General features: G+C 37.4%; 2 protein-coding genes across 2 annotated transcripts in view; one reads left to right on the forward strand and one right to left on the reverse strand.

Moving 5' to 3' along the window:
• The window catches only part of LOC126187504 (uncharacterized), an 87,905-nt gene extending 79,632 nt beyond the window's left edge, over positions 1–8,273 (reverse strand). The window contains exon 1 of the mRNA XM_049928622.1: positions 8,139–8,273. The gene's annotated coding sequence lies outside the window, so the exon portion shown is untranslated. The remainder of the gene's footprint in view (positions 1–8,138) is intronic.
• A 427-nt stretch (positions 8,274–8,700) lies between these two features.
• LOC126187503 (beclin 1-associated autophagy-related key regulator) overlaps positions 8,701–26,065 on the forward strand; it is a 116,299-nt gene continuing 98,934 nt past the window's right edge. Inside the window, exons 1-2 of the mRNA XM_049928621.1 lie at positions 8,701–8,956; positions 9,048–9,153. Coding sequence (XP_049784578.1) covers positions 8,721–8,956; positions 9,048–9,153 — 342 coding nt within the window. The 5' untranslated portion in view covers positions 8,701–8,720. The remainder of the gene's footprint in view (positions 8,957–9,047; positions 9,154–26,065) is intronic.

Genomic DNA, 26,065 nt, shown 5'->3' on the forward strand with positions numbered 1-26,065 from the left:
AGTTCTGTTACTGGCGGGCATGAAGACATCCTATGAAATTTTACTAAACACCTTCTCTGAAAACTACCTAGAACAGATAGTTAGGAACCCCACTCATCATGGAAATATATTGGATCTAATGGCAATAAATACATCTGACCTCTTTGAGGATGTCCACATCAAAACTGGTATAAAAGTGACCATGATGCCATTGTGACAACAATGATTACCAAAACACAAACGACAACTAAAACAAACACACACACACACACACACACAGTAAACTAGATAAAATAATCAATAGTGTAATGTATCAAAGAGGAACTTGAAACTTTCAGTACAGAGCAGGAGCATATAGAGGAACTCTGGATTAATTTTACGAGTAGTTGACCATGCACTGGATAGATATGTACCCAGCAGAGTGGTTCAAAATGGGAGAGTACCTTCATAATGTACAGTCACTGAAAAGAAACTTTTACAGAAACAGAGATTACTGCATAATAGGTGTAAAACAAAGTATACAGCTATAGATAGAGATGCTGAATGAAATGCATTTGGCTGTCAAGAGAGCAATGCATGATTGCTGTAGCAAAATACTGTCACGTGATCTTTCGCAGAACCCAAAGAAATGCTGGCCGTATGTAAAGGCTGTCAGTGGCACCAAAGTTAGTGTCCAGTCCCTCCCGAATGAGACAGGAATTGAAATTGAAGGTAGTAAAGAAAGAGCTGAAATGCTTAATTCTGTTTTTAAATGTTCCTTTACAAAGAAAAACCCAGGAGCATTTCCCCAGTTTAATTCTCATACCACTGAAAAGATGAATAAAGTAAGTATTAGTGTCAGTGGTGTTGAGAAACAGCAGAGATCATTAAAACTGAACAAAGCTCTTCTAACTATAATTGACTGTAGAGCCCTTACACAAAAATCCATGCCCAGTTCTTTGGAAATGGCACAACTCACACCTGTCTACAGGAAGTGTAGTAAAAGTGATTCACAAAATTACTGTCCGATTCCCCTGACATCTTTTTTTTGTAGGATCTTATAGAACTCTGAGCTCATTGTAGGATCTTATAGAACTCTGAGCTCAAACATAGTGATGTGATATATCTTGAACAGAATGACCTCCTCAGTGCCACCAACATGGATTTCGAAAACACTGATCATTTGAAACCTAACTTCCACTTTTTGCACATGACTTAGTGAAAGCTTTGGATCAAGGCAACCAGGTGAATGCAATATTTCTAGATTTCCAAAAAGCACTTTACTCAGTACCCACACATACACTTATTGTCAAAATTACAATCATATGGGGTATCCAGTGAAATTTGTGGCTGGATTGAGGACTTTATGGTAAGAAGGTCACAGCAAGTTATGTTGGATGGAGAGTTCTCATTCTACAATATAAAGGATTTCATGACCTGTTATATTAAACTGTAATGTTAATAACAATTCTGTTTTTTTATAGCATGTACTTGTATTATGTGTATGACTTTGTCTATTGCTGTAATGGCTTAAAGACAATAAAAATATTATTATTATTATTATTATTTCTTTCTTTTCTCAGACGTTATGTCTGGTCAAAAATGGAAAGTGACGCGGACCTTGATCAAGTGTGATTTCCTTTTAACTGTACGGTATATGTTATATTGCATTTAGGAACTTTCAGGTGATTGAACATCTATCAATAATTACAGATTTCTGTAGTTGTACATATAAGTTTGGAGGTAGCTGTATTGCATTGATGTACTGTTGGATATTGTGTGGTATGACTCCTGTAGTTGATAGTATAATTGGTATAACGTCAATTTTATCCTGATGCCACATGTCCTTGACTTCCTCAGCCAGTTGGATGCATTTTTCAATTTTTTCTCCTGTTTTCTTTTGTATATTTGTGTATTGGGTATGGATATTTCGAGTAGTTGTGTTAATTTCTTCTTTTTATTGGTGAGTATGATGTCAGGTTTGTTATGTGGTGGTGTTTTATCTGTTATAATGGTTCTGTTCCAGTATAATTTGCATTCATCATTCTCCGGTACATTTTGTGGTGCATACTTGTATGTGGGAACGTGTTGTTTTATAAGTTTATGTTGTAAGGCAAGCTGTTGATGTATTATTTTTGCTACATTGTCATGTCTTCTGGGGTATTCTGTATTTGTTAGTATTGTACATCCGCTTGTGATGTGATATACTGTTTCTATTTGTTGTTTGCAAAGTCTGCATTTATCTGTTGTGGTATTGGGATCTCTAATAATACGCTTGCTGTAATATCTGGTGTTTATTGTTTGATCCTGTATTGCACTCATGAATCCTTCTGTCTCACTGTATATATTGCCTTTTCTTAGCCATGTGTTGGATGCGTCTTGATCGATGTGTGGCTGTGTTAGATGATACGGGTGCTTGCCATGTAGTGTTTTCTTTTTCCAATTTACTTTCTTCATATCTGTTGATGTTATGTGATCTAGAGGGTTGTAGAAGTGGTTATGAAACTGCAGTGGTATAGCCGATGTATTTATATGAGTGATTGCTTTGTGTATTTTGCTAGTTTCTGCTCATTCTAGAAAGAATTTTCTTAAATTGTCTACCTGTCCATAACATAGTTTTTTTATGTCAATAAATCCCCTTCCTTTCTGTTTAATGTGAATCTTTCTGTTGCTGAATGTATGTGATGTATTCTATATTTGTGGCATTGTGATCGTGTAAGTGTATTGAGTGCTTCTAGGTCTGTGTTACTCCATTTCACTACTCCAAATGAGTAGGTCAATATTGGTATAGCATAAGTATTTATAGCTTTTGTCTTATTTCTTGCTGTCAATTCTGTTTTCAGTATTTTTGTTAGTCTTTGTCTATATTTTTCTTTTAGTTCTTCTTTAATATTTTTATTATCTATTCCTATTTTTTGTCTGTATCCTAGATATTTATAGGCATCTGTTTTTTCCATCACTTCTATGCAATCGCTGTGGTTATCCAATATGTAATCTTCTTGTTTAGTGTGTTTTCCCTTGACTATGCTATTTTTCTTACATTTGTCTGTTCCAAAAGTCATATTTATATCATTGCTGCATACTTCTGTTATCTTTAGTAATTGGTTGAGTTGTTGATTTGTTGCTGCCAGTAGTTTTAGATCATCCATGTATAGCAAATGTGTGATTTTGTGTTGGTATGTTCCAGTAATATTGTATCCATAATTTGTATTATTTAGCATGTTGGATAGTGGGTTCAGAGCAAGGCAGAACCAGAAAGGACTTAATGAGTCTCCTTGGTATATTCCACGCTTAATCTGTATTGGCTGTGATGTGATATTATTTGAATTTGTTTGTATATTAAGTGTGGTTTTCCAATTTTTCATTACTATGTTTAGGAACTGTATCAATTTATGATCTACTTTGTATATTTCCAATATTTGTAGTAACCATGAGTGGGGTACACTATCAAAAGCTTTTCGGTAATCAATGTATGCGTAGTGTAGCGACCTTTGTTTAGTTTTAGCTTGATATGTCACCTCTGCATCTATTATCAGTTGCTCTTTACATCCTCGTGCTCCTTTGCAACAGCCTTTTTGTTCTTCATTTATAATTTTGTTCTGTGTTGTATGTGTTATTAATTTCTGTGTAATGACTGAAGTTAATATTTTGTATATTGTTGGTAGACATGTTATGGGGTGATATTTAGCTGGGTTTGCTGTGCCTGCTTGATCTTTAGGTTTCAGATAAGTTATTCCATGTGTAAGTGTATCAGGGAATGTGTATGGGTCTGCAATGTAATTTAGTTAGATGTGAATGTGTTGAGGTGAACTTCTTTAGCCAGAAATTTGCTATTTTATCTTTTCCAGGGGCTTTCCAATTGTGAGTAGAATTAATTGCTTGGGTGACTTCATGTAGCAAAATTATCACTTCAGGCATCTGCGGTATCATCTTGTATGTGTCTGTTTCTGCTTGTATCCACAGTGCATGCCTATTATGTTGTACCGGGTTTGACCATATGTTGCTCCATAAGTGTTCCATGTCTGTTATGCTTGGTGGATTGTCTACTTTAATATGTGTGTTATCTATTGTCTGGTAAAATTTCTTTTGGTTTGTGTTGAATGTTTGGTTTTGTTTCCTTCTATTTTCACTTTTTTTGTATCTTCTAAGTCGTTTGACCAATGCTTGTAATTTCTGCTTCTTGTCATCTAATTGCTCTATCGCTTCTTGTTGTGAGATTTTACCTAACCTTTTTTTTGTTTTTGTTTTTTTTTCTGACATTTCATTTCTTATAAATTGTATTAGCTGTCCGACGTCTTTTCTCAGTTTTTCTATTCTGATCTGTAGCCTGTGTTGCCATGGTGGTTTTGTGGGTTTCTTCCGTGTGTTGGTTGGTTCTGATTGCTGCCTAGTAAGTATATTTAGTGTAGTGAGTGCTCCTATATAAACCAGTAGTTGTAACTCTTCCATAGTTGTCTTTTCATTCATTTTGTTGTGTATGATTGTGTTGATAGTTTTTATTGTTGTTTCGACTTGTGGGTTATTTGGCGGTCTATGCAAGAATGGTCTAATGTCTGTATTTGTGTCTTTGTATTCTATATATGTCAGCTGAAATTTCTCTTCTATATCTAACATGTGTGTCACTTCGTGTTCTATTTGTGCTTGTTCTGGTGGCTGTCTTAAGATTTCGTTTTCATCTGATTGTTTAATTGATGCGTATTGGTCTTTGTTTGTTTGCTCTGGGATGTTTGAGTCCATTACTGTATTTTCTTCTTCTTCTGATAGCACATTATTTTGTTCCAGTATTTGTTGTACTTGTTGTTTGATGTTTTCTAATTCTGACTGGGGTATCCTGTTATTTTTGATTATTACATGGATCTGATCAGCTAGTCGTTGTTCTGTTAAAAATTTTAATTCTGGGTATCTGGTAATAAATGTTGTGTATACTTGTGATCTGTATCCAGTTGTGTTGGTTCCTAGGTTTGTTGCTTGGTAATAACAGAACATGAGGTGTCGATTAACTTCATCTGACCATCTCATCCTCTGTCTTTGTTTTCCTTCTAGGGTGGTTGCAGGAAGCATATCCTGCAAAACACCTCTATTCGGATTTAAATCATTTTCCAGTTGGCTAGCAGTGTCGTTACCATTGTGGGCGGGCATAGGGTTCAAGTGTCGTCCCCAACCATGACGGCGCTTGTCCGAGGCTTCTTTAGTTCTGTCCTGAACCAAGTATTCACACTAAAAGGGGGGTTAGCCCTATTAGTGGTTTGTTCTTTTCGTCGCCTTTTACGACTGGCAAAACATACCGGAGGCCTATTCTTTTCCCGGGCCTCCACGGGGTTTTTTATTATTATTATTATCATTAGATGTAGAAATAACCTCGGGTGTGGCCCAGGGAAGTGTGTTGGGACCCTTGCTGTTCATGTTGTATGTTAATGACCTGGCGGACAATATTAATAGTAAAATCAGGCTTTTTGCAGATGATGCAGTTATCTGTAATGTAGTAGTATCTGAAAGAAGCTGCATAAATATTCAGTCAGGTGTTGATAAGATTTCAACGTGGTATAGAGATTGGCAACATCTCTACATGTTTAGAAATGTAAAATTTTGCACTTCATGAAACAAAAAAACTTAGAATCCTATGACTATAATATCAATGAGTCACTATTGGAATTGGCCAACTAATACAAATACCTGTGTGTAACTCTCTGTAGGGATATGAAATTGAATAATCATATAGGTTCAGTCGTGGGTAAAGCAGTAGGTAGACTTTGGTTTATTGGTAGAATACTCGGGAAGCGCAACCAGTCTACAAAGGAGACTGCTTACAAAGCACTCTTGTGACTGGTTCTCGAATATTGCTCAAGTGTATGGGACCAATACCAGATAGAACTAAGAGGCGATATTAAACATACACAGAGAATGGCAGCACGAATGGTCACAGATTTGTTTAACCTGTGTGTCTATCTTGAAGATAGATGTAAATTATGTGAGAAAGTCTATAAAAAAAGATTCAAGAATCAGCTTTTAATGATTACTCTAGGAATATATTGCAACACCTATGTATCGTTCACATAGGGATTGTGAGGATAAGATTAAAATAGTTAATGCACACACAGAGGCATTCGAACAATCATTCTTCCCACACTCCACATGTGAATGGAACACGAAGAAACACTAATAACTGGTACAATGGGACGTACCCTCTAATACGCATCTCATTATGGTTTGCAGAGTATAGATGTAGATGTACGGTAGCCACCTGCTTAACAATGGTGTGTTGTATCACACTCTATTTTCTGTTAATTAAGAACTTCCCAGAAATAGGTTTGAAAGTACTAATAGAATGTGTCGTTCCGTAGCAAGTGACCTGGAGGTCCCAGCATGACCGTCTTCAGTTTTGATGAAATTTATACAGAATTTACTTAAGAGACCTGTATGAATATTTACCAAGTTTCAACTTCATCTGTAACTTGATGTAGCCTATAGAGTCGTTTGGACACCAGCTGTTTTATTGGTAGTTGGAAATGACAAAATTTTGAACTTTAGAAAACCATTATTTAGCAAATTGAGCTTGGATATTGCAACATGACTTAGTATCCTGATAACATTTTGTACAGAACATTAAAATAAAATACATGATCACAAACAATTTCCATGGCACAGCCCCTATTAAAACATGCAGAAAATTGTTATCACGGCAACAAGGACTAGGTAGTGAGTAAGAGACGTTGGAAAAGTGATCATTTATTAGCACATTATCTGTGTACCTGTCATGAAGTTGGGCTCTCATTAACTGTTCAGCTGTCTGTACTTGACACCATATACCTTAAAATTGACACCACCTATTTTATAATTGTTTGCACCACTGAAACGTGTGCATTTAAGTCTATTGGAAACCCGTATTTTTATTTTGGCACACTGCAGTTAGATTGCAAACAGTGGCTTAAATTTTGAGATTCCTTTGGCGTATTTGAACAGAGTTTGTTAATTTAGTGGCCAACAAAATTTATGTTCCCCATTTCCTTTCCAAATGTATTTGAAGCATTCTTGCCTTATTAGTCCATTGTTGCAGACATGTTAAGTCTTCGTAGTATACACACTATAAAAAAATCAGGGAATCCTAGTACTGATGGCTCCAGTTATGCCTGCAACGATGCATTAATGAGATGCCAAAACTGGTCATCTAAATAAAATAACAACGCCTGTAAAAATACGTCTTTTTGGTAATTTTTCTTTAGTAAATAGGTGAATATGTAATATCTTTTTCAAAACTGGAAGAGAGAATTCTCAGAAAACCACTCAATAATAGTTTTCAGAACATTGTTTATCATTTGTTCTGTTGCTGTATTTATGTCTGGAATGATAACAATATTAGTGTCATCCGCAAACAGAACCCACTCTGATTGTTGTATTTCAGACGTTAGGTTGTTTTCATCTATGAGAAATGAAAGTGGACCTAATGTTGAGCCTTGTGGAACCCCGTAAGCGATTTCTACCCAGTCATATGAATCTCCCCCGCTAGCATTCATAAAATGTTGGAGACATTTGCCACGACAACAATTATCTGCAAGTTTGAGGTGGGATTGGACCAGGGGCATTGCTTTCTGTTCTTCATTTGCATTATTTGTGTATTCTGCACAGTTATATGCAGATGACAAATTACAGCATTCCAAATCGATTTGGCAGTTGTGAAAACGGCCTCTGCACCTACATAAAGTTAGAGCTGAACTTCTTATAGGTCCGTTGGGTACATTCTGTATAAATTTCACGTATTCGAAAATTGTCGGGCCGGGAGCATTTTCCCAATTGGGGCAGTTGCCACGGATTGACCTCAAGTGTTAATCACCCGTAAATTGTCAAACATTGATGTTCTGTTGTATCAAATGCATTTCAGTGCAAACATCTAGAAAAAACAGTAGCGTTACTTCACTTAACATTCTTAGAACGTGTTATGAACACCAGTCGAGGATACACGACTTATTTTTCATTTCTCAAAATTCAGGCAATACTGCACACCGCAACACAAATGAAAATGTGTTTGTTTATGTTTTAACGGGCAATGAAACAAGAACTCTTTATTTGTTTTAGAAGAGCTGTATAACTCACTGATACCAAACAGAGCATCACACAGTTCCCGCAAAAATGAAAAATATCAACCAAATTTTGTATTTACAAGTCTCTCATTGGGCTTGTCTCACCTGTTTCGTTGAAGCGCGTACATAGTAATGTATTCATTTCAAATACATCAATAACACACGTTATCGGATCCGTTTGCTGACCGCCCCCTTCTTTTCGTTACAATTTATTCCTGATTCAATAATTCAAACAGTGCACCAAAACAAACAGCACATGCAGCGTGAAATCCTCTCATCTGTCATCTTATCAAACCGCGTCCGATACTGCTCCATTATTTCGCAACAAAGACAGCCATCGACATGTCAAAATCAGGTTATCTGAAAGGATCGACCTGCACTGCGATCCGACCTCTTACTGTGATGTAAGTTATTGAGAACTTCGCTCTGCTCGGAAAATAAAGGAAATAGTTTGTGACAAAATCCTTTTTCTGGAATAAAACTCCAAACGACGGAAAACGACAGGCAACTGTATTATGACGTATCGTGAATCTGACACTTTGGAGATAACCCTTCTGCGCAGAAGAAAGTGATTCACTGAGTACTATGCAGTTGAAAGATTCATAATGACAATAAAGTGTTTTTTCGAATGACTGTTTCATTGTTTGACACTGCGATGTTTTCATAGTGGATATCTTTGATAATGTAATGGCGGCGAGTAGTTCGGATGGTAGTTGTGAGGATTTGGCTTTAATGTCAATTGAAGACAGCTGTAGCAGGTATAGCTCAACTGTTGGAAAGTGTCCTCTGTGTGGCAATTATAAAAAGGCATTTTATTGCAAACAGTGTGTTCAGAATGGAGACTTCATTCATTCGAAATGTATGCAATCGTTGTACCCTGGTCGGAAGATGTCTTCTTCCTTCGATCATGTTATTTATCGGAGGTAAGATTTACATTGCCGACGCACTGAGTTGTAGATTTGCTTTTAATGTTGAACAGGCAGCTCACTTTTTGTCGTATTAATTTGCTTTCAGATTCGCGGATAAACAAATTAACCTCTTGCGGTTGAAGAATGACAAGTGTCAGGTAGAGAAACATTGTGAAGAATTGCTGTGGAAGCGGTTAAAAGCAAATGAATTGGTAAGAAAAGTGTTAACGTAAGAGACACGACTAGTACCTTTACTTTCGTAGGTCTTGTTATTTGTGGCAGTCAATTGCTACTGGAGGAAAGGGATTCTGTTGACACTGTATCAAGTTGTGTTTACAGCTGTTGAGAAATGAAGAGCAGTAATAAGCATTAAATGAAAATTTGTGATTGTCTGTGTATAAATTTTAAGTTTGGGAGAGGGAGCAGATGTTTGTTTATTTATTTATTATCTTTTTTTTGTTTTGCATATAGTCACCAACAGTGACTTGCAAACATAGCATTTTTATACAATTTTTGTACAAACATAGGAATTTTCAATGTAATGATACCTGCTACATAATTAGTAAACGTGAAGGACTTTTTCCACAATAATTAAAGAATTAGAATACAGCTATTGTTAGGCTGTCGTTGGAGTAGGTTCATTTGAAATTGCTCATAACCATCGTTTAAAAAATGCTCCTTGGTCAGCAGCTAGAAGTGTCACTGGGATCGTCGGCTTTGATGGTAACTTACTGATGATGGTAGGCTTCTGTGCTAGCTGACAGAAAAATGGAAAGGAGATCAAGAGAGAAACACCAAAATTTGCAGTGACATGAGGAACACTTCAGAAACTTCTACATCCCATTTGTGATTGTGATATTCAGTTTACAACCCACTGGCATATTACGTAGTGCAACGTTTTGTCAGTAGGCGCCTACTACCGTATGGAGCGGTAGCCTGTGGACAATCACCATGGATCAGCAAATCGAAAATTGTGTGTGCTATACACGTTGTTGTTGTTTTTGTTTTTGTTTTGGTCTTCAGTCCTGAGACTGGTTTGATGCAGCTTTCCATACACGCTGCACATATAAAGGTGGAAAAAGACAACTGTGGCATTCCAAATGCAGTTCCTTAAAATATGCTATGGATGAAGATCTTAATGTATTATGCAAGTTAAAAATGGATGGAAACCCATAGGTCGCTAAAGTAAAGTTATACAGAAAAGTGATAGGTTGCTTTATTTATTAAAGTAATTAAAACCAGCCATGGAGTTTAAACATCATTAATATGTATAAATTAATGCATGATTTGTTCATAAACAAAAATAGTGTTCATCCCAGTGATATTTTTCAGCTAGAGAGTGATATTTTTAGTCTTAACCCACACTTGACCTGTGTCTCTTGCGCATTTACGTGTCATGGCTCCATGGGACCTGTTATCGGCTAATACAAAATTTTAAATGGGAACAAATATTTTTTGGATATCATCATGCATGAATATTTTGTTTTCACCCTTTCATGGGCCCTGGGGGATATACTTCCCACTAAACCTATTTCTTTGCAGCATTTAAGGGAATATATGTTACCAGTTATGTATGTTCCTGCCATCTAGTGGCAGCCCACTGCATCAGCTGTAGTTTCTGTTTGTTGTGAAATATAGCCTTCAGTACTGTGGGAAGTATATACCCACCAAACAGTGGTGTTTTGATGGTTTTTGGAAAGTATGGTTACCACCAATGTATTTTCCAGAAGGGCCTTGGGAAGTACACTTACTACAAAATTGATCTGTCATTTGTGGTCCTTGAGAAGCATACTTACCACCAACACAGGAGTATCCAAAACCTTTTGGGAATATGTTTTACCACCTCTGTCTACGCCCGACATCGTGTAGTACTACACTGTACCAGGTGTATGAAAATTGGTACAACAATCTGTTTGTCATGGGATCACTACTGTTGTCGGAACACAGTGCTTTACATCTGCAATATACATTATAGTGATCTGTAGCAGCTCATACCTTTATTGTGTGATAAAATTTCAACGATTGTTTTCACATTGTGGTAGGCCTAAGTAAACTTTAATATTGGCAACAAATATTTTGTAAATAAAGTAAAAGAAAAACATAAAACATTATTCACTATGTGTGATGGCAACACAAAAGGGAAGTGGGAAATCCATTTACTACAAGTTTTAATACCTCACAAAGGTGCTATGATGATATATGTACCACAATAATTTTTGGTCTTAAATCACAAAAATAAAATTATCAAAAATAAATTTAGTCAGTTGATCACATTTCTAATAGGATAGCAAAAATATTATCTTTGTTGAGTTGATACAAAAAATGTGCCCGCAATAGGATATAAGACAGCTGAAATCGTTTTTAATGTTTAGATAAAGTATATTTTCAATCCTCAGTAATTTTCTTTGATAAAATTACATTATGAAAACTGAAACATAAGTCACCAGTATTTTTTATCACAAATTGGTGATTACGAAACTGACAAAGAACCAGTCATTAAAGAAAAAGACATATTACTGTTTATAATTGCCGGATATAGACTGGGAGACTCTTAAACGTTCATAACGGGTGGCAGGGACAAAGAATCCAGTAAAATTTTTTTAAGTGCTTTATCTGAAAACTACCTTGAGCAGTTAAACATAGAACCGACTTGTGGCGATAACATACTAGACCTTCTGGTGACAAACAGACCCGAACTATTTGAAACAGTTAATGCAGAACAGGAAATCAGCGATCATAAAGCGGTTACTGCATCAATAATTTCAGTCGTAAATAGAAATATTAAAAAAGGTAGGAAGATTTTTCTGTTCAGCAAAAGTGACAAAAAGCAGATTACAGAGTACCTGACGGCTCAACACGAAAGTTTTGTCTCGAGTACAGATAGTGTTGAGGATCAGTGGACAAAGTTCAAAACCGTCGTACTGTATGCGTTCCCAGATGAGTATGTGCCAAGCAAGATCATAAGAGATGGAAAAGAGCCACCGTGGTACAACAACCGAGTTAGAAAACTGCTGTGAAGCAAAGGGAACTTCACAGCAAACATAAACATAGCCAAAGCCTTGCAGACAAACAAAAATTACGCGAAGCGAAATGTAGTGTGAGGAGGGCTATGCGAGAGGCATTCAATGAATTCGAAAGTAAAGTTCTATGTACTGACTTGGCAGAAAATCCTAAGAAATTTTGGTCTTATGTCAAAGCGGTAGGTGGATCAATACAAAATGGCCAGACACTCTGTGACCAAAATGGTACTGAAACAGAGGATGACAGACTAAAGGCCGAAATACTAAATGTCTTTTTCCAAAACTGTTTCACAGAGGAAGACTGCACTGTAGTTCCTTCTCTAGATTGTCGCACAGATGACAAAATGGTAGATATAGAAATAGACGATGGAGGGATAGAGAAACAATTAAAATCGCTCAAAAGAGGAAAGGCCGCTGGACCTGATGGGATACCAGTTTGATTTTACACAGAGTATACGAAGGAACTAGCCCCCCTTCTTGCAGCGGTGTACTGTAGGTCTCTAGAAGAGCGTAGCATTCCAAAGGATTGGAAAAGGGCTCAGGTCATCCCCATTTTCAAGAAGAGACGTCGAACAGATGTGCTGAACTATAGACCTATATCTATAACGTCGATCAGTTGTAGAATTTTGGAACACATATTATGTTCGAGTATAGTGACTTTTCTGGAGACTAGAAATCTACTCTGTAGGAATCAGCATGGGTTTCGAAAAAGACGATCGTGTGAAACCCAGCTCGCGCTATTCGTCCACGAGACTCAGAGGGCCATAGACATGGGTTCACAGGTAGATGCCGTGTTTCTTTACTTCCGCAAGGCGTTCGATACAGTTCCCCACAGTCGTTTAATGAACAAAGTAAGAGCATATGAACTATCAGACCAATTGTGTGATTGGATTGAAGAGTTCCTAGATGAAAGAATGCTGCATCTCATTCTCAATGGAGAGTAGTCTTCCGAAGTAAGAGTGATTTCAGGTGTACCGCAGGGGAGTGTCGTAGGACCGTTGCTATTCACAATGTACATAAATGACCTTGTGGATGACATCGGAAGTTCACTGAGGCTTTTTGTGGATGATGCTGTGGTATATCGAGAGGTTGTAACAATGGAAAATTGTACTGAAATGCAGGAGGATCTGCAGTGAACTGACACATGGTGCACTGAATGGCAATTGAATCTCAATGTAGACAAGTGTAATGTGCTGCGAATACATAGAAAGATAGATCCCTTTTCATTTAGCTACAAAATAGCATGTCAGCAACTAGAAGCTGTTAATTCCATAAATTGTCTGGGAGTACGCATTAGGAGTGATTTAAAATGGAATGATCATATAAAGTTGATCGTCGGTAAAGCAGATGCCAGACTGAGATTCATTGGAAGAATCCTAAGGAAATGCAATCCGAAAACAGAGGAAGTAGGTTACAGTACGCTTGTTCGCCCACTGCTTGAATACTGCTCGGCAGTGTGGGATCCGTACCAGATAGGGTTGATAGAAGAGATAGATAAGATCCAACGGAGAGCAGCGCGCTTCGTTACAGGATCATTTAGTAATTGCGAAAGCGTTACGGAGATGATAGATAAACTCCAGTGGAAGACTCTGCAGGAGAGACGCTCAGTAGCTCGGTATGGGCTTTTGTTGAAGTTTCGAGAACATACCTTCACCGAAGAGTCAAGCAGTATATTGCTCCCTCCTACGTATATCTCGCGAAGAGACCATGAGGATAAAATCAGAGAGATTAGAGCCCTCACAGAAGCATACCGACAATCCTTCTTTCCACGAACAATACAATAAGACACTGGAATAGAAGGGAGAATCGATTGAGGTACTTAAGGTACCCTCCGCCACACACCGTCAGGTGGCTTGCGGAGTATGGATGTAAATGTAATTGTTGCACACCACATTGCTGTGGTTCTGGCACACAGATTTTGCGCACTTGCAGAAACCATCTCTTCTGATGACCCATCGTGCTGTTGCTACTGCCGTTTTGTGTTTGAGCAATAGCAGTGGACTTCTCGATGTCTAGGTGTATGGGTTTCTATTTGAAGGGAGCAGCTCATCTTCTGATCATGAATAGTTGGATTAACTCCATTGAAAGTTAGACCTGAAAAGTTTCCTCTTGGGCAGAAGCGCTTCGTGTTATATGGAATCTTGTGCTGCATAAAGACAAAAGGTGTGCAGTAAAGCAGTGGAAAATCCATGATGGAATGTAACAGTATTTTGGAAAGGAAAGTTGACACTCACATTATAATGGAGATGCTGGGTCGCATATAGGCACAACAAAAAGACTGTCACAAACAAAGCTTTCGGCCAGTAAGGCCTTCGTCCAAAACTGGCACGTGCCCACTCGCGCGCGCGCGCCCACACACACACACACACACACACACACACACACACACACACACACACACTCACACTCACACTCTCTCTCTCTCTGCAGTCTCAGGCAACTGAAGCCACACTGTCTTTCTGTTGTGCCTATCTGAAACTCAGCATCTCTGCTGTATGTGAAGCAACTTTCTTTTCATAAAAAGGTACTGAGAGTACATAAATCCATTATGTTGTGCCAGAGAGCCATGGGCCAGTGTTTTCTTTTTTTTTACAATTATGCTCTAGCTGATCCAGAACATCCATGCCACCATTCATATGGTTATAAGAATTCACCATCTCAAGCTTTTGGATGTTCACTTGCAGATTTATCACGGTACATGTTTACACACTTGATTTTCTTTGACAAAAAGCTAACTATTGTCATTTCTTTTGCCTTTTGCAAATGCAATTACACTTGAATTTACTTGTCTACTACTTTTTGACCCAATCTCATTTGGAATTCCTTTTTCATTCAACCTCACTGTTCTCACAACAGTTAGGCTTTTATTCAAGAGATGTTCTACCAATGGTATACTTGTAAAATAATTACCAGCAGTAACATTTCTGGCTATACCAGCATTATTGCCTGCAGGTGCCTTCACTTTGGTAAGGCCCTAAGTTTTATGAAGTTGTTCACTCCGTTGTCTTCCTGTGTTCACAATCCCATCAATAACATAACCAGTTGCAGCTTTGTTCATCCATTTTAATTCCATACTTTCCAGGCTTATTTGGCATATAGTGCACAAATCCACAATGGCTCCTAAATGAAACTAATTGTTCACCCACTGTAGCATTAATTTTAGGTCCTATAAATATTTTCCATATGTAGGATACAGCAAAAACTTTATCAGTTTGTTACCTAGCCTTTCTTGTTCTTTTATCATATATCTAGTAGATCTTCGAAGTGCCACAAATTGTCTCACATACATTGTAGCCCTATATATGGTAATGGATTGGAAAATTTTCTTGGAAAAAGTTTACTGATTGGAACATCCAGCCTTTATCTGCTCCAGTATTAAACAACTCTCTCCAGAAGGCAAGCATTTCATCTCTAGTTGCATCATATCAGATTATTTTTCTTGATACAAAAACAGTTCTTGCCTCTAGGTTTGTGCATCTCACAATCTCATCCACAGTAGCTAGAGGAGTTAATAAATCCCAAGCATTTTTGGAAGTGTAAAGAGACTATAACCTTTGCTGGTGCTTGCAATTTTGCCAAATTGTCTGCAAAAGAATAATACGAAGAAATAACATAGGACTCTCATCATCTCTGGACTGTTAAGTGGTGTTCATGTTATTATTTAGTGTTAAAAATGACCTTACCGTTCTTCCAAATGAGTGTCGAATGTCAAACACAGCACTGCTGTATAGCGAACTCCTACAACATTTCTGTACTGCATCAAACACTCATAACCATTTTCTGCAGTATTTCGCTGTCATACACTATTCTAGAATTTGTTATATGACAGTTGAACAGAGCTAAAAGTTGTAACAACGTGTTTTCTGCAGTCACAGCAATACATATACTTGTCAAGAAAATTTAACTGATTACAACCCAAACCAAATTAGTTACGCTACAACATAAACGACAGGGTTGCTTGGACCCAGGTTATGTAAATGTACAGTATAAAGAAAAAATACAAGTAACACTTAAAAATAAGGACACAGTCCTCGAATAATACCTTTACCATATTACTTGTACAGCAATTACAAATAACTCAAGGCTCATTGGACCGCCGGCCGGAGTGGCCGAGCGGTTCTAGGCGCTACAGTTTGGAACTGCGTGACCGCTACGGTCGCAGGTTCGAATCCTGCCTCGGGCATGGATGTTTGTGATGTCCTTAGGTTAGTTAGGTTTAAGTAGTTCTAAGTTCTAGGGGACTGATGACCTCAGCAGTTAAGTCCCATAGTGCTCAGAGCCGTTTGAACCATTTTTTTAGCTCATTGGACCCAGGGTATTCATATTAGGTTTAACAAAGCTGTTGTAGTACAAGCTAACAAAAACCTACTTGCAAAATTTTAAACAAAACTAAGTTGCTTTAAGGGCATTCATTTTTTAAAAGTGACATAATTTTATTTTGAGTAGTAAATGATTTTAGATCGAACTTCTAGCAAAATTTTATCTTTTACAGAGCTCATATTTTAAATCTCGGAGAGTAATTGGATAATTTTTTGATTCTTTGGTTCGAATGAAACGGGTAATCATTTACTTTTTTTAAAACTATGCATTGAAATGTAAGGGACAAGCTCAGCAGCAGTCGTTTTGCTCTTTCATTTGGGAATTCCAAAATTCATTATTAATGATTGATGGAAAATCTCATATAGAGATGTGAAACAAATACTAACAAAGAGATAGAGGGGCTGGCCAGTACTTACCTCAGCTCAGTACAGCCGATAGATACACACAAAACAAAACCGAAAATTTATGTTCCTAGCTTTCGGAACAAATGTTCCTTCATCAGGGAGGAGAGAGGGGAAAGAAAGGGAAGAAGGGAAAGGAGATTCAGTTACTCACAACCCAGGTTATGAAGCAACAGGGAAAGGAAAATAGGGAGGGTAGCAAGGATGGAGGCATGGTTGTATGGTTGTCAGAGGGAAGCCCTCTGACAACCATGCCTCCATCCTTGCTACCCTCCCTATTTTCCTTTCCCTGTTGCTTCATAACCTGGGTTGTGAGTAACTGAATCTCCTTTCCCTTCTTCCCTTTCTTTCCCCTCTCTCCTCCCTGATGAAGGAACATTTGTTCCGAAAGCTAGGAACATAAATTTTCGGTTTTGTTTTGTGTGTATCTATCGGCTGTACTGAGCTGAGGTAAGTACTGGCCAGCCCCTCTATCTCTTTGTTAGTATTTGTTTCAAAATTCATTATTACTCGATTTTGAAAACAATCAGGACCAAATTAAGTTGCTGAAGAGAAAGTTTTGTCTATATGCATAAAATTATTCGCGGAAGTAGCAGACAGAGCGGAAAAATAGATACAGCAGAAAATCTCATTGAGATGAAATTGATTAAGAGAGGCTACATGTTTAACGATGAAATCATAAGTTATGGACTCGAAGTAAAATTACAAATATGCAGAGAAAAGTAAGTTCAGTTATTCAGCACTATGGGTCTGAATAGGACATTTAAATTCTGTCAGACAGTATTTTTTATAATCAGGTTGGACATGTATAATGATCAGACAGATACAAGAAGGTACAAAATTGCATGACCTGTCGGTTGACAGGACAAGCAAAGAATATGCTTTTGCAGTGGAAATTATGGTTTGTTTCTCCCCAATTTTCAAGGAAAATAGAACTCAATAATTTTGGTGGTCTTTAGGTTTGCAGCTACAGTCACCAGATGACAGAATGCTAATAGGCTTTTCCTTACTGCGATTAGAATTCAACTGAGAAAATTTTGTTTGGATTTGACATTGTTTTTAATTTAACCAGCAGATGCTGTCATTACTTTACATGGAAGAAGGGTGCCTATTATGGGAGAGTTTGCTAATGTGAGACAGCTAGATTCTGATTATTGTTGTTGCTCAGCCCTTTTGGGAAGTATCAAAACTTAGTTAACATAGTGCCTGAGGCATGAGCAGTAACAGTAAGGTCATTATGGGCTTTGTCAAGAATCCTTGATTCTATAAGTGCTAGATTTCAATATTATGAAAGGTATAGATTGCCACTCACCATATAGTGGAGATATTGAGTCACACAGGCGCAACAAAAGGACTACTAAACATGTAAGCTTTTGGCCAGAAGGTCTTCTTCTGAAATACACGCACACGCGCTCACACACACACACACACACACACACACACACACACACACACACACACACACACCATTTTTGCGTGCAAATGCAGCTCACACACACATGCGCACATGACCACCGTCTCTGGCTGCTGAAGCCAGAGGCCAGATCTTCTTAGACCCGAGGCGGGCCCAGGCAGCCAGAGACAGTGCTTGTGTGTGTGTGTGTGTGTGTGTGTGTGTGTGTGAGAGAGAGAGAGAGAGAGAGAGAGAGAGAGAGAGAGAGAAACTGCTTTTGCGTGAATGTGTATGCACATGTTGTCAATGTCAGAAGAAGTTCTTGTGACCGAAAGCTTTTAGTTTAGTAGCCCATTTGTTATGCCTGTCTGTGACTCAGCACTTCCATTATATGGTGAGTAGCAATCTAATCTTTTCGTAATAGTGTCATTAATTCATGTCCGCAGCTTGTGGTCTAGTGGCTGGCATTGCTGCCTCAGGATCACTGGGTCCCAAGTTAGATTCCTGGCCAGGTTGGGGATTTTCTCCACCTGGGGTCTGAGTGTTTGTGTTGTCCTCATTTCATTATCATTCATGAAAGTGGCGAGATTGTACTAAGTAAAGATTGGGAATTTGTATGGGCACTGATAATGCACAGTTGATGAGTGCATCACAAACGAATAATAATAATCATCACCATCATTATCATTACTAATCCATCCTGGATTTTCCAGTGTTCAGTGTCAAGTTCTTTTTAGTATATGTGAAGTTGGAGGGCTGTAATATGTGAAGTTGGAGTAGCTGTTGCAGCAATATATATTACACTCTTCATAAAGTGTTCTTTCATCACTATAATGAATGACCAGCGTAACTATGAGGCTAGGTTTTAGTGCAAGGTGGCTTACTCCTAATAGGGTCATTCCATGCCAAGTGATCCAGAAGTTGTTGCACGACTATCATGGATTTCGCTGAAATTTTGTATGAACTATCACACATGTTCCCATTGAACATTGATAAAATTTCACAGTCATTAATCCAGTAGTTCCAGGGATATAGTTATTTATTTGACTCCATAGCACAGCTGTCAACAGGGCACTCATGGGCTTTTGGCAACTTATGTCTGTGGCAGTATTTTCTTGAAAGAAAGAAAACTAGTTCATCTTGTACAGTGTTTGGCTCACTGTCAAGTGGGGGGGGAGGCGGGTGGGGGGGAGATCCTGAGAGATTTGTATATGGATAAAATGAAGCAAAGTCAGCCAACAAACACATATGCTCCATAAAAATGTGAAGTTTAGTGATGTAGGGCCTATGTCTCCAAAAGTAATTGTGACACTTGAAACATTATGTGTAATAATTTATCAATACGAGATCTTGGAATATAAAATTTCGTTCTCCAGCTTCTTCCCAATAGTTTACAAATGTAGGGCAAAGTTGGAGATTTTTCTAAAAACAATTAAAGGGCCGCTTCTGGCCCACTTTGACAAAAAAGTCTACTGAAAACTTTTTAATCATTTTCATTAGAAAGGCTATGTTCTATATGTTCTAAACCACCTAAAAATTGTAGTTGGTTGTGTAGTGTGGGCAGGGTAATTTCATGTGAAATCACCCAGTGACTGTTGCCATTATGTCACAGATTTTTTTGAAAATTTGGTGTAAGAATGTACGTAACGAGTTAGGTTTAAAATATCTTTTCTGGAATTTTTTGACCAAAATTGTAATTAGGAGACCATTTTGAAATGTGGGCTCCTTCTACAAACTGGCGTTGAGAAGTGAAGTGCCTTGTAAGTTTGTAACCACTATAACTTTTTTATTTATGAATCAATTTTATTGAATTTGGTGTCATTGGAAAGTAAAAGAATAGAGCTATAATACAAAAATTATTAAAGTGCTGTGTCTAAGCAACAGATGTTTGAAAATTTGTAATTAATGTAATTTCTCACTTTTTTTTTTTACTGCCATACTTTTCAACCAAAAAAAAAAAAAAATCGGAAGGGTGTTTGTCCTCTGTTGTTAGATCTTACACTTTTTCAATAATGCTGTAATAATTAATTGCTTCAAATAGCTAATCAACAATACATGAAACAACAATGAAAAATTCAGTCTAGTAGCAACACTAATTAGAGAACAAGAAAAAGTTTCAAACCATCCAGTTCTTTTCTGCAACAGACACAGTTGGTTAGAAATCACAATGGAAAACAAACATTCTTTAGGTTTTGTGTCGGCAGTTGTGTGTCAGAACAGAAGTAGTAGCAGTAAAGAGCTTGTCTTAATAGGTATGTGAAGCCTGAATCAAGCTGATACTGAATTATTGAAACTAAGAAGCACCTGTGAAAATATTGAGTGTGTTTGTTCTTCTCACAAAAGGTTCTATTTGGAAACATTTGAAGACAGACAAAGAATTTGCTGTGACCCTTTTAAGAAGCATGGGGAAAAGACTGCTAAGAAATCTTTGAAACCTATTTCTTTAACCATGGCAAGGAAATATAAAACCCTTGGATTTATCCCAGGTAGCAAGCTGTGCATAACATGCCGTAAGGACATTTTATCTCCTATTGGGGGGATAACCTTCCAGGGATGGACGAATGTGAAGTTGAAGAGCAAGAATATATACCAGATCCATCTACAGCTCTTCAAAAACTTAATGAAGGTTGTGAATTACTTGAAATTTCACCATTTAGGGTTACCAAGAGAGCACAAGACAGGCGTTCAGAATAGATTCGATACAAGTGTCGTCGCTTAGCTTTAAAATTCCAGCAAACAGCATCAGAAGTGCTACATTTTCCAGTGAAAAATGTGTCTGAAGAAACTGGCAGTGCTGAATGTACAGACTGTAATATTTTAATGCAAAAACTTTAAGAGAAGTTCATCAGAAGTTCTGTTAAAGAAAAACTACAAATACTTAAACCTTAGCACCAGCTGCACAGAGTAAAGAAAAAACCCAAATGTTTTATAAAACTACTGAATACATGGTAAAGAAATAGAGGGTATTGCTAAAAGAAGATGGTATTTTGTCAAAAGGGAGCTATTAAGTGGGAAACAGAACAGGTAAGGATGCGGAAAAATGTGTCCAGAATTTTTCCTCTGACGATGATATAAGTCGCATTTCTGCTTATAAAAAAGATTATCTGTCCCTTCAGAAATCGGCAAAAGAGTGTATAAGACAAAAAGACTAATTTTATATAATCTGAAAGATGTATACTTAGCTTTCAGAGAAAAAGTCCCCCATTCGGATCTCCGGGCGGGGGCTACTCAAGAGAACGTTGTTATCAGGAGAAAGAAAACTGACATTATTCGGATCAGAGCTTGGAATGTCAGATCCCTTAATCGGGCAGGTAGGTTAGAAAATTTAAAAAGGGAAATGGATAGGTTAAAGTTAGATATAGTGGGAATTAGCAAAGTTCGGTGGCAGGAGGAACAAGACTTTTGTTCAGGTGAATACAGGATTATAAAAATAAATTCAAATAGGGGTAATGCAGGAGTGGGTTTAATAATGAATAAAAAATAGGAGTGTGGGTAAGCTACCACGAACAGCATAGTGAACGCATTATTGTGGCCAAGATAGACACGAATCCCACACCTACGACAGTAGTAAAAGTTTAAAAGAAATTATTCAGATAGTGAAAGGAGACGAAAATTTAATAGTCATGGGTGACTGGAATTCGATAGTAGGAAAAGGAAGAGAAGGAAACGTAGTAGGTGAATATGGATTGGGGGTAAGAAATAAAAGAGGAAGCCGCCTGGTAGAATTTTGCACATAGCATAACTTAATCATAGCTAACACTTGGTTCAAGAACAGGTTTCAGATAGATTATATAATGGTAAGACAGAGATTTAGAACCAGGTTCTAAATTGTAAGACATTTCCAGGGGCAGATGTGGACTCTGGCCACAATCTATTGGTTATGAACTGTAGATTAAAACTGAAGAAACTGCAAAAAGGTGGGAATTTAAGGAGATGGGACCTGGATGAACTGACTAAACCAGAGGTTGTACAGAGTTTCCGGGAGAGCATAAGGGAACAATTGACAAGAATGGGGGAAAGAAATACAGTAGAAGAAGAATGGGTAACTTTGAGGGATGAAGTAGTGAAGGCAGCAGAGGATCAAATAGGTAAAAAGATGAGGGCTAGTAGAAATCCTTGTGTGACAGAAGAAATATTGAATTTAATTGATGAAAGAAGAAAATATAAAAATGCAGTAAATGAAGCAGGCAAAAAGGAATAAAAACGTCTCAAAAATGAGATCGACAGGAAGTGCAAAATGGCTAAGCAGGGATGGCTAGAGGACAAATGTAAGGATATAGAGGCATATAACACTAGGTGTAAGATAGATACTGCCTACTGGAAAATTAGAGAGACCTTTGGAGAAAAGAGAACCACTTGCATGAATATCAAGAGCTCAGATGGAAACTCAGTTCTAAGCAAAGAAGAGAAAGCAGAAAGGTGGAATGAGTATATAGTGTGTCTATACAAGGGTGAAGTACTTCAGGGCAATATTATGGAAATGGAAGAGGATGTAGATGAAGATGAAATGGGAGATACGATACTGCATGAAGAGTTTGACAGAGCACTGAAAGACCTGAGTCTAAACAAGGTCCCGGGAGTAGACAACATTCCATTAGAACTACTGACAGCCTTGGGAGAGCCAGTCCTGACAAAACTCTACCATCTGGTGAGCAAAATGTATGAGATAGGCAAAATACCCTCAAACTTAAAGAAGAATATAATAATTCCAATCCCAAAGAAAGCAGGTCTTGACAGATGTGAAAATTACCGAACTATCAGTTTAATAAGTCACGGCTGCAAAATACTAACGTGAATTCTTTACAGGCGAATGGAAAAACTGGTAGAAGCCGACCTCGGAGAAGATAAGTTTGGATTCCGTAGAAATATTGGAACACGTGAGGCAATATTGACCCTGTGACTTATCCTAGAAGCTAGATTAAGAAAAGGCAAACCTACATTTATAGCATTTGTAGACATAGAGAAAGCTTTTGACAATGTTGACTGGAATACTCTCTTTCAAATCCTGAAGGTGGCAAGGGTAAAATACAGGGAGCGAAAGGCTATTTACAATTTGTACAGAAAACAGATGGCAGTTGTAAGAGTCGAGGGGCATGAAAGGGAAGCAGTGGTTGGGAAGGGAGTGAGACAGGGTTGTAGCCTATCCCCAATGTTATTCAATCATCAACAAAAGCAAAACGAGGATAATGGAATGTAGTCTAATTAAATCGGGTGGTGCTGTGGGAATTAGATTAGGAAATGAGATGCTTAAAGTAGTAAATGAGTTTTGTTAGTTGGGGAGCAAAATAACTGATCATGGTCGAAGTAGGGGGGGATATAAAATGTAGACTGGCAATGGCAAGCAAAGTGTTTCTGAAGAAGAGAAATTTGTTAACATGAGTATAGATTTAAGTGTCAAGAAGTCATTTCTGATTGTATTTGTATTTAGTGTAGCCATGTATGGAAGTGAAACATGGACGATAAATAGTTTGTACATGAAGAGAATAGAAGCTTTCGAAACACGGTGCTACAGAACAATGCTGAAGATTAGATGGGTAGATCACATAACTAATGAGGAGGTATTGAATAGAATTGGGGAGAAGAGGAGTTTGTGGCACAACTTGACTAGAAGAAGGGATCAGTTGGTAGGACATGTTCTGAGGCATCAAGGGCTCTCCAGTTTAGTATTTGAGGGTAAAAATCGTAGTGGGAGACCTAGAGATGAAGACCACAACAACAATAATAACAACAACAACAGGCCAAAAGAATTTGTTACTGTAAACAGTCATGGAATGCATAACGTATGTGTATCACCAAAATGTAAAACTGTTAATGCATGCTGCACATGTGAAAGAACCATATACAGAACTTCTACTGAAACTTGCGTACAATCTGGAAAACGAGGAGGCATGCTGCATCGCTGTTCTCAGTGTCCTACGAATATGAACTGCGCAATTTTTTAATGGAGCTGGATTCCTTACAAGATTGTGAAAATGTTGTATTCAAACAATGGATGCAAACTGATCGACCTACACTGGAGACACTAATGAAGATTACTGATGAATTTGTTGAGTATTTCATGCAAAAACTTCAAAACTTAACACAACATCATACAAAATCTCAGAGTCACTACTTTAAATCAAGCGAAGAAACCCTCCGTGATACTACATGTATCGTCATAGTGGATTTTGCAGACAACTATACATGTTTGCTTCAGGATGCTACACAAGGATTTCACTGGCAGAACATTCAAGTCACCCTTCCATCCTTTTGTGGTGTTCTTTAAAACAGGTGATTGCATTAAGTCAATGTCATTGTGACTGTTTGCAGCATGATACAAACACATTCTATGTTTCCAGAAAACTGCTCTCACTTATGTATTGGAACAATTACCACACATCGAGCATGTTATATACTTCAGTGATGGCAGTTCTGCACAATGTAAAAACTTGAAGAACTTTTTAAATTTGTGCCATCACAAGCAAGATCATGGAGTGACTGCAGAATAGAATTTTTTGCCACTAGTCATGGCAAAAATGCATGTGATGGAGTTGGTAGTACTATTAAATGTTTAGCAACAAGAGCAAGTTTACAGCGTCCATATGACAGTCACATTTTAAGTCAATAGGATCTGTTTACATGTACCACAACTCATCAGGCATGTTAGAAAAATGATGTGAGACTGGTTCTACCCTTCCTGGGACAAGAGTGAATCATTTTTTCAAACCACTGAATGAAAACAAGTTGCTGATAAAGCGTGTTTCATCATCTATTAAATTCATTCAAGTTCCTCTTGGAATTCAAAACACTGCCTCTAACACAATTAAAGAAGAAACATTTGTCGCTGCTATCTACGATAACCAGTGGTGGCTTGGAAAAATTCTAGAGATAAGTGAAGAACACAGAGATGCAAAAGTCAAGTTTGAGTCCAAGTGGCCCTTCCCCAAGTTGTTCATGGTCCCTTCACACTGATGTTTGCTGGATACCTTATGAAATGACTTTGCCTGCTCCTAGTGCAAGCACAAGTACTGGTCATTTATACACTTTGATTCAGACATAATATTGTCCATTGAAAACTTGTTTGAAAGAATGAATGCTTTTTAGAGTTTTATGAATGTGTTTTATGAGAACTGATCATCATTTGTGACCACTAGGTAAGAGTCACAAAATGAAACGTGTATATTATTATTTATGTGCTTTCTGTTTTAAATGATAAAACAGAACAAACACCCTTCTGATTTTTTTTTTTTTTATGTTGAAATGTATGACAATACGAATTTTCTGAGACCAAATTTAAAATGGTGAAACTTGTAATTTTGACAAAAAAGATTCATGATGTTTGTAAAAAAAAAAAAAAAATAAAATAAAAAATAAAAAAAATTGAAAAATGACTTTAATTACAGATTTGCACATTTTTATATGCACAGTTACAGAATTTTTATAGTTTGGTGATATAGTTGGTCCTTTTATCTTTCTAATGGCACCAAATTGAATAAAAGTGATTTATAAATAAGGTAGTTATAGCAGTTAAAAACTTTCAACCTACCTTTCGTACTGATGTCAGATGGAGAAAATGCTAGACATTTCCAAATGGTCCCCTGACTACAGTTTTGATACAAAAAATATGAAAAAAATATTTTATCACTTTCTATTTATGTACTTTCTTACACCAAATTTTCACAAATATCTGTGACATGATGGCAACAAGATTTCTTTATTTTGGGTGATTTTAAATGAAATGAGCCAGCAGTATAAGGCGCTAAAAAATAATGACAACATGGAGGTGCATTGAAAATGGGCCAATATTCCGTTGGTTTCTGATTAAATCTGACAGTTTTTATTATTTTCTAAAATTGTTAAGTACTCTCTGCGGAAGGCAGTATCAAAAGTCTTGATGTCTAGGAAATGAAATAAAGTAAAGTCCGAATAACTTGAAAAACATCAAAAAAGGGTCTTCTATCACTACTCATCGCGACATACTTCAGTCTGTTTTTCTGCTATAACTACAGAA

Source organism: Schistocerca cancellata, chromosome 5, assembly GCF_023864275.1.
Source record: "Schistocerca cancellata isolate TAMUIC-IGC-003103 chromosome 5, iqSchCanc2.1, whole genome shotgun sequence".
Lineage (NCBI taxonomy): Eukaryota > Metazoa > Arthropoda > Insecta > Orthoptera > Acrididae > Schistocerca > Schistocerca cancellata.